Source organism: Bison bison, unplaced genomic scaffold, assembly GCF_000754665.1.
Source record: "Bison bison bison isolate TAMUID 2011002044 unplaced genomic scaffold, Bison_UMD1.0 scf7180017863702, whole genome shotgun sequence".
Classification (NCBI taxonomy): Eukaryota; Metazoa; Chordata; class Mammalia; order Artiodactyla; family Bovidae; genus Bison; species Bison bison.
Genome location: NW_011494274.1, coordinates 4,003,166 through 4,011,673, shown reverse-complemented (window position 1 = coordinate 4,011,673; position 8,508 = coordinate 4,003,166). Strand labels below are relative to the sequence as shown.

General features: G+C 44.7%; 1 protein-coding gene across 4 annotated transcripts in view; it reads right to left on the bottom strand.

Moving 5' to 3' along the window:
• Positions 1-207: 207 nt before the first annotated feature.
• The window catches only part of GEM (GTP binding protein overexpressed in skeletal muscle), a 14,289-nt gene continuing 5,988 nt past the window's right edge, over positions 208-8,508 (bottom strand). For 2 of the 4 annotated variants that reach the window (XM_010833507.1, XM_010833506.1), the window contains exons 3-5: positions 4,605-4,681; positions 3,323-3,527; positions 208-1,856 (exon numbers count right to left, since the gene is read on the bottom strand). In XM_010833507.1, the coding sequence (XP_010831809.1) occupies positions 1,579-1,856; positions 3,323-3,527; positions 4,605-4,681 (560 nt within the window). In that variant the 3' untranslated portion in view covers positions 208-1,578. The remainder of the gene's footprint in view (positions 1,857-3,322; positions 3,528-4,604; positions 4,682-8,508) is intronic. The other 2 variants (XM_010833508.1, XM_010833509.1) reach the window with 1 other exon arrangement.

Here is an 8,508-nt window from a genome sequence, read left to right as displayed (position 1 = left end):
ATTAATGTCCAGCTGTAATAAAGTCAGCAAGGAAAATTTGGTTAAAGCCTTGCCTGGCTAGATCTCAGGCTGAAAATCACCAGCTTCCTTTTTTTCCTCCCTAATCCTTTATAATTTCCTCTAATGCTTTACTCAAGCTTAGGACCATGAGCCTTTGGGGAGCAAAGCGAGGCCCATCTGTTGAGTTAGGAATTTTCCAGACCAAAGTAAAGATCAATCTCACTTTTATTGTAACTTAGCATTTACGTGACTCCAAATACTTCCTAACTGTATCAGCTGAAAATCACCTTGCATTATTGTGAATCACGTCCCAAAGGACAGGGGTCAGGAATACTCTTTAAAACAGATAATGACTGGGCTACTGCCAATGAAAAGAAGAAATAAAATGATAGGTAGGTTTCTTTATAGTTTGCTTGCTCTGGAAGCTATACCAAAATGATCACAACCATCTTTCCTGGAGAGGAAAAATATTTAGGAATGCCTTTTTTTTTCCAAAGATTTTATTTATTTTATTATAAGACATATAGGTAAAAACTTGAATATTCTGAAAAAGATAGAAAATGGTAATAAAACGGGTGTTTTTCTTAATAAGAAACAGGTTCATAAATATGCTTTATCAAATGTTACAATGGTTGTTATTTTGCAAAATAATAATAAATAGAGCAGAGCTGCGGCATACAAGGGTCAACCCAAAATGCTGGAAGTATTTATGTTTTGTGTTTTACAAAAATTCAGAGCTTCGATTATATTTTAAAATCTGGCATTTTGCACTCTACGTTCTTAGTAATTTAGATGTTAAAAATATTTTTATGATGGCCCCATGATTTTAAAAACAATGCAACAGAAAATGTGGTTTGGCTAAATAGAATCTGATTAAAATAATTTTCCTCTAAATAAAAAAATATAAGACACAATAGTAAATACACAGTTTTTGAACCCATAAGTGGTACATGTATCAATTCCAAATTCTACAGATTTCTGGATCATCAACTATGGGCATTGAACAAAAATAGTTTGCTAAGCTTTCGTTTCCAGCAAGTCCATCATCTCTCACAGCTTCACGGAGCAATGACAGTGATGACCATGATGAACCCAGTTATGCAGTTCTAGCTCCACAAATATAAGCTACAAAGACAGAAGTTCTCTTTCCTTTGCAAAACTCTTTTGACAGCTTTCCTATATTTGCCTATGACCGACTGATTGGCCTCAAATTCACATATCAGAACACCAGGCAAAATTTTAACTAGGAAAAGTTCTTATCCAGGCATTCTTCGGTAGGCTTCGATTCTCTATCAACCAAAGGAGAGAAGAAACACATGTGAACCCCGACCACGCCCTCTAATGAGTCTTGGGTGTTCAAACAGCAAAGGTCAGGCTCTTCCTGTAAATGAATACTGACTCCTCACGAAGCTCTTTCATTTTCCATGCGTACATTGCCCAGCAGGCTAGCACATTAGTTCCCAGCTACAATAGGGGAAGCCACATCTAACGATACTTAAGAATCCAATCTAATATAGATTATGGGTCCCAGTGGCCTTCAGTGATGTCCTCTGCGGGACAGCGGGTGGCTCTGGGTGCCTAGAGCACCGAGAGGTCGTGGCAGGACTTGGACTTGAGCTTGAAGGCCATGTTCTTGTTGTTTTTGGCCACGATCTTGCCCCAGAAGCGCCTGGCTTTCCTGGGGATGCTCTCCCGCCGCTTCTGGTAGGCCAGCCGCCGCTCGTTCTTCTCCTTGCTGTCCCGCCGGAGGCGGACCTGCCGCACGATGCCTTCAAACAGCTCCTTGACGTTGTGCTGGACGGCTGCAGAGGTCTCGATGAACTTGCAGTCGAACACCACAGCACACGCTCTCCCTTCTGATGGGGAAAGCAAGAGGGCGAGAGGAGAGTCAGGGGAGCTGCAGATTTGACCCGACACGCACACAGCCAAGCTGGATGCGGCGACACGCACACAGCCAAGCTGGATGCCGCCTAACTTTAAACGGTGCCCCAGGGAACTCGAAGTCAGCAATCCACATGATGGATACCGGAGGCCACGGGGACACGTGGCCTCCCTTAAACAGAAGCAAAGAGCCTCACAGGAAAATTCCTGGAAGCAGCAAAGACGGGCTTTAGATCGGGCCCATCAAATTCACCAGTGTCATAGTATTAATTATAATAGTCCCAGCCATTGTCTTAATTGACTCCCCTCGGGAAATGGGCTAAATACTTGACAAATATTTTTTTAATGTTCACAACAGTCTTTAAAAGTACACTATCCCTTTCAGGTAGCTGATGAAACAGGAAGGGAGGGGCATTCACACAGCCTGTAAGTAGCAGCTGTGAATCCAGGTCTGCTTCACTCTCAAGTTCATGTTCTTTACTCTTTCTCCTGATTCAGTTCCTGAATTGAAAATTAAGAATCCTACTAGTTTATTTCCTCTCTTAAAAAAACTTTTTTTAAGTTTTGATGAGATATTTTGAAAAAATTTTGAAGATTTCACATATGTACAGTACAATTACAGCAACCCTACAAACAAGTTTTTCTGAAACAGTCTCAATTTCGAATGTTCTCCTGTGTTCAATGACCAGGTGTCCACGTTTTTGTTTGGGGGGAACTAACTACTATAGACAGCCATTTCCCAAGAGTAAGGCATTCCCAAGCTGGTTGGGTCTTTTCAGTCTTTTACAGGGTTCTTTACTCCTGGGTTGAGGCTGGCAATGCAGCATTTTATTTTTTTTTTTTTTTACCATTGTACAAATCTGTATTAGGACAATAAAATTTTAAGGTCCCCAAAGGCACTTGGGTGCCAGCTCAACAAATAGAAAGTATCCTTGAATTATGACAAGGGTACGTGACACCAGCAGACTGATGCCTTGACTGGAATTCAGGAAACAAAGAGTGAGGGCTGGAAGGATGCTTCTAGGAACCAGAGGCAGCCAGAGTAGAATTCTCAATCTCGGTGAGACTCTTTCTCACAATGCCCCTTAATCAAAGTGTCCATCCTTCCTGTCTAAAGATGTTACTTTCACTTCCCAGAAGGCTTGAGATCTCCCTGGAGAATAGAAGGGACAAGGCCAAAAGGCTGGGGATGGCCAGTTTTCCCTGAGCCAAACCTCTTCCCTAAAGGAATCCCAGAGAAAGCCTTGGGGATGGAGAGACTGGAATCCCGCACGTAGAGCAGATGATCTGCTGGGAACGTGGACCTCTTCGAGAGGATTCTCAAAACTCCACGTGGCATTCTAGTAAGTCCCCGGTTTCAGCTTCAGGAAAGAGCAACCATCAGAAGCAAAAGGCAAGGGACTCAGAGACGTTTCTACAGTACTGGCACCGCTCCTCTTACCTGATACGGACACTTCCCGGCACCGCACCAGGTCACTTTTGTTGCCAACCAGGATTATCGGGATGTCCTCGGTCTGCCGGGCCCTGCGAAGCTGAATCCGCAGCTCGGATGCCTTCTCAAAGCTGGCTCGGTCCGTGATGGAGTAGACGATCAGGTAGGCATCCCCCACCTGCATGCAGTGGTCCTGTAGCCACTCACTCTCCCCCTGATAAAGGACAAGGTCTTCCATGAGCTCAGAGCTGCCTGGTTGAATGAGGTGTCCGTTTGAAAGAGGGAACGTGTGTATCCCAGCGTCCCTCTGCTGATTTGGGAGAGGAAGAAAATTCATTCCAACTCCCCCCAGAGGCATCTGTCTTCCATGATGTCTGTGACTGTAAAGACTGCTAGCTCAGACGGGACGGACGCCAAAAACTTTGACTTTCTGATTCCTCCTACAGCTTGAGTTGATAAATTATACAATGGGTCTGCCAAACAATATTTCCAATTTTATTTCAACCACCTAAAAGGAGCCTTTCCTGGCTTCCATAAAATTCTTTTTGCCTCTCCTGCTGCTACTGCTACTGCTGCTAAGTCGCTTCAGTCGTGTCCGACTCTGTGCGACCCCATAGACGGCAGCCCACCAGGCTCCCCCGTCCCTGGCATTCTCCAGGCAAGAACACTGGAGTGGGTTGCCATTTCCTTCTCCAATGCATGAAAGAGAAAAGTGAAAGTGAAGTCTCGCAGTCCTGTACGACTCTTCGCGACCCCATGGACCCCTACCAGGCTCCTCCGTCCATGGGATTTTCCAGGCAAGAGTACTGGAGTGGGGTGCCATTGCCTTCTCCGTTGCCTTTCCTAAGTGATGAAATTAAGAATCCTTTCATTAGCATAGGAGGAGTCTCAATAAACAGAAGGTCGGTCTAGCATACAAGCTCAGAAACCCCAAACCTTTCACCAAAAAAAGCAAAATGTGAAAACTATTGAGAATGTCAACTTCATATAATAAGGTTTTATGCAGTTTAAAATTATCACCCATACCTACTGGGACTTTCCCTAAAACAAATACACTTTGTATTTCTGAATAGACCTAAGGGCAGATCACTGCCACTTGCTTGTTATTCAGAGCTCATTTATGAACAACGTGTTCCTTACAACAGTTTCGGTCTTCAGAAGTAAATGCTTTTTAATCAAGAAAACGAGTCCACCTTATCTGGAACATCAAGAAGGACAATGTCACCCTTGCACCAAACAGCCTGTTGGAAGGCAGGCCCCAGAGGAGTTTACAGTCACGGGCCCTGCATACCTTGTTCTCCCACATGTCCAGGAGGATAATTGTTGCAATTTCCCCATCAACCATCAGTGTTCGTTCATATGTATCTTCTGGAAAAGAAAGAACAGTGATGTTGGAGTCAAACAGATAGGCAACACTTTTCTCTAAGAGGGTGATGCAGCAAATTATGCCAGAAAATAAACTTACTAACTATGCAATTAATTATGCAAGTAGACAGAGTAAACTGTGTAAATATTCACAAAGATAAACTCTTTTTTAACCACCTTCAACAACATTCCGCACATATTCCTCCAGTATTTACTAAGCAGATCTCCTGCTTCTTCCGAATATGTGTCACTAAACACTTGAAAGGCATCCATTCATTTTCATCATTCCTATACATTTTATACAGGAAAACCCTTTCGGAGAATAAACTCACTTGAGTACTTTTGACTCCGATTCCATGGATGCTGCCTGAGAAACACTGACTGCCCAGTAGAACTGCAAACGTAGCTCACAGCCCTCACAGGGCTGATGACTGAACATTCACTGGCAATTTCAGGAGCTTTCAGCTCACAGAGCTCTTTTGAAATATGCAAGAAAAAAATCTTGAGACTACCCTTGTTTTGATTACATTTTCTGCATTTAAAAAATATAGGTCCCTGGAATAAACGGGATCGCTTTTCCATCTTAAGTAGAACAGAGGCACAGCCTCCAGCTCTACTTAGTAATGGAAACTTCCCTCCTGGCACTTGAGCCCAGATTGAGTGTAGGTGAAGGGTGAATGCAGTCCAAAGGGCAGAGCAGCTCCAGGCCAGAAAAATCAATGTGTGTGTAGGGGGGAGGGGAGTAACTGAGTTCAGTGGGATTTTTGCAAGAGAAATTCCCATCAGTTCCACACAACTAAGCCCATACTCCCTCTATTTGTACAATGCGGTTTCCTGTTTTGAATTTTAACATTAGAAAATTATTATCTTCGTAATGATTTTTTGTCTTTTTGTTTTTTGGTCATTTTTCGTTGGCTGTTCTTTTTGCTAGGAACTAGGACAATCAGAAGAAGAGAGCACCAGAGGATGAGATGGCATCACCAATGCAATGGACATGAACTTGGGCAAACTTCGGGAGATGGCGAGGGACAGGCAGGTCTGGCTACAGTCCATGGGGTCGCAAAGAGTCGGACACAGCTGGGCGACTGAATGACAACAGTTCTCTCCAATATTCAAAGGCTTGTTCCCTCACCTCCTTCTGAGTGATGTGTTTCCTGACCACCTTCTTAAAATTCCGTCATCCTCCTCCCAATATTCCTTACTCCCTTCCCTGTTTTTTCTTCACTGTGCTGATTGCTATCTAACAAGAATGCATTTAATGTACTCATTTTATTATTTTCGGTCCCTCTCACCTTCCAGAATGTTAACGCAGATTTACCTCTGTGCTGTTCACTGCCCTCTCCCCCAGCACCCAGGACACTTCCTGGGTAGATGGCGGGTGCTTAGTAAATACTTATCAAATGAATGAATGGATGATAAATATAGCACTGCAGCTGTGAGCACAAGCAAACCTGAACTCAAATCTGGGTGCCCGCCCTTATTAACTATTTGGCTCTGAACTGCTTTCTTAATTTCTCTGGGCCTCAGTCTCTTCATCTGTGAAATGGAACTGATTATAGTATCCATACCTTAGGGCTATCTGACAATTACATTTATCAAGCCTGGGCACACAGTAGACATGCAGTAAATGTTAGCTGTTATCATCACTTCTTCAGATCATGGAGGTTGGTTCTTGCCATACTTGCTGTTTCCTATTACAGGTAATCCTAGCTGAAGAGCCCTGCATTGTAGGAACCAGGATATTTCCTGCTTTATAACAGTGAGGTACTTAGAAGAAGCAGTGCTCCTGGTTTACATAACTGAAAAAGACACATTATCCCAATGTTCATGTGCAAATTGTAAAAGTACTATTTACAACAGTCAGGACATGAAAGCAGCCTAGATGTCCATCAGCAGAAGAATGGATAAAGATGTGGTGCATATATACAATGGAATATTACCCAGCCATAAAAAGGAATGGAATTGGGTCATTTGTAGTGATGTGGATGAACCTAGAGTCTGTTGCACAGAATAAAGTAAGTCAGAGGGAGAAAAACAAACACTGTACATCAATACATATATATGGAATCTAGAAAAATGGTACTGACGAACCTATTTACAGGGCAGGAATAGAGACGCAGACGTAGAGAACGGACTTGCAGACGCAGTGGGGAAGAAGGGCATGGGACAAATCGAGAGAGTAGCATTGACGTGTATATAGCTAGTGGGAAGCCACTGAATACAGCGCAGGGAACCAGCCCAGCGCTCTGCGACGATCCACGGGGGCGGAATGCAGGGGGCAGAGGCTTAAGAGTTTGTATACAGCGCAGGGAACCAGCCCAGTGCTCTGCGACGATCCACGGGGGCGGAATGCAGGGGGCAGAGGCTTAAGAGGGAACCCGCTGTATACAGCACAGGGAACCAGCCCAGCGCTCTGCGACGATCCACGGGGGCGCAATGCAGGGGGCAGAGGCTTAAGAGGGAACCCGCTGTGTACAGCACAGGGAACCAGCCCAGCGCTCTGCGACAATCCACAGGGGTGGAATGCAGGGTGCAGAGGCTCAAGAGCAAGGAGATACAGGTGTGCTTGTAACCGACTCACACTCTTATACAGCAGAAATTTACAACACTGTAAAGCAACTACGCTCCAATGTAAAACAGAAAAGCCATGCTCCTGGTCTAATGTTTCTTCATCTAGGGACTAGAATCAGGAGAGAGAAAGGAAGGAAACGTGGACAGAGGAGAATAAAAATGAACCAGGAACAACTTTGAATTTCTCAGTGTCCCCACCTTTTCTGGAGTCACTCTTCTAAACGATGGTAACTGTTTCCCACTGGGGATTTTTAAGTCTATTTATTCCCACCGTGTTTGCTACCCTCAGGATGCATCAGGAATGGATCGGAGTGAACAGCATAACTTGGCTTAGTGGAGAGTAGAGTCTCGTGACTTCAACAGGCAAATGTATACAACCAAGTGCAAACCATCAGAGTTTGGGCAGCACAGATCGGGCTGGGGGTAGTGGTGGGGGCGTGGCTGCCTGCCCGTGACCACCTCAGAGTTTTTATCTTTTCTCTGAAAGCCTTCCTTGCACTCAGAAAACTCAAAAAAAAACACCCCACTTTCTCTGCTCATCACTCACTACCCAAAAGTGGGCAGGCACAAGAGATCTGCTTGAATCTCTAGTAGTTCAGACAGAAGCATACTGTATTCCAGTAGCTAAGGGAAAAAGCAAACTCAAACTTTCTCTCAGTTTAAGAATTATCAGAAGAAGTCTAGAGGAATAAGTGGACTGAAGAGTCCAGTTGCAAATTAAGGACAAACTGCTTTGCTGTCCCAGAAGGTTCCTGACAGGATCGTTTTGACTTACCCCTGCCTGAAAGTCACTGTGTTGGAAACCCAGGAGCCTAAAACAATACATCTCGGCCCTGCTGTGGCCATGTGCCCTGCACCTGGGTTTATGTAGCGCCTCTGGCTACATGCCCCAAGGATTCCTCAAACACACAGAGCGTCCGCGTGACAGCCTTCTGCTACCAGGAGAGAACCTGCTTGTAACCAAAGCTTGCGTTTCTCTTCCTCTCTTAGGCACTTACCTTTCAGCCTTTTTAAGTGCTAATCAGGTAAGAAGAGCTGACATAAAAGAATATGAAATTCTAGACGAGTCCTTTGAAATATGCGCTGGGTGAAGCTGTGTGGAGAAAGGGTTGAGGCCTCTTGCTTAGAAGGCTTCTCAGATCCCTGGTCTGGAGAAGGCCTCCTTTTTCTGGTGCTCCCCCATGAAGGCTGGGATGCGGGGGGTGGACTCACCCCCTGTAGAACAGGAGAGACCCTCCTGAGGGGTGGGGGAGAGTTTC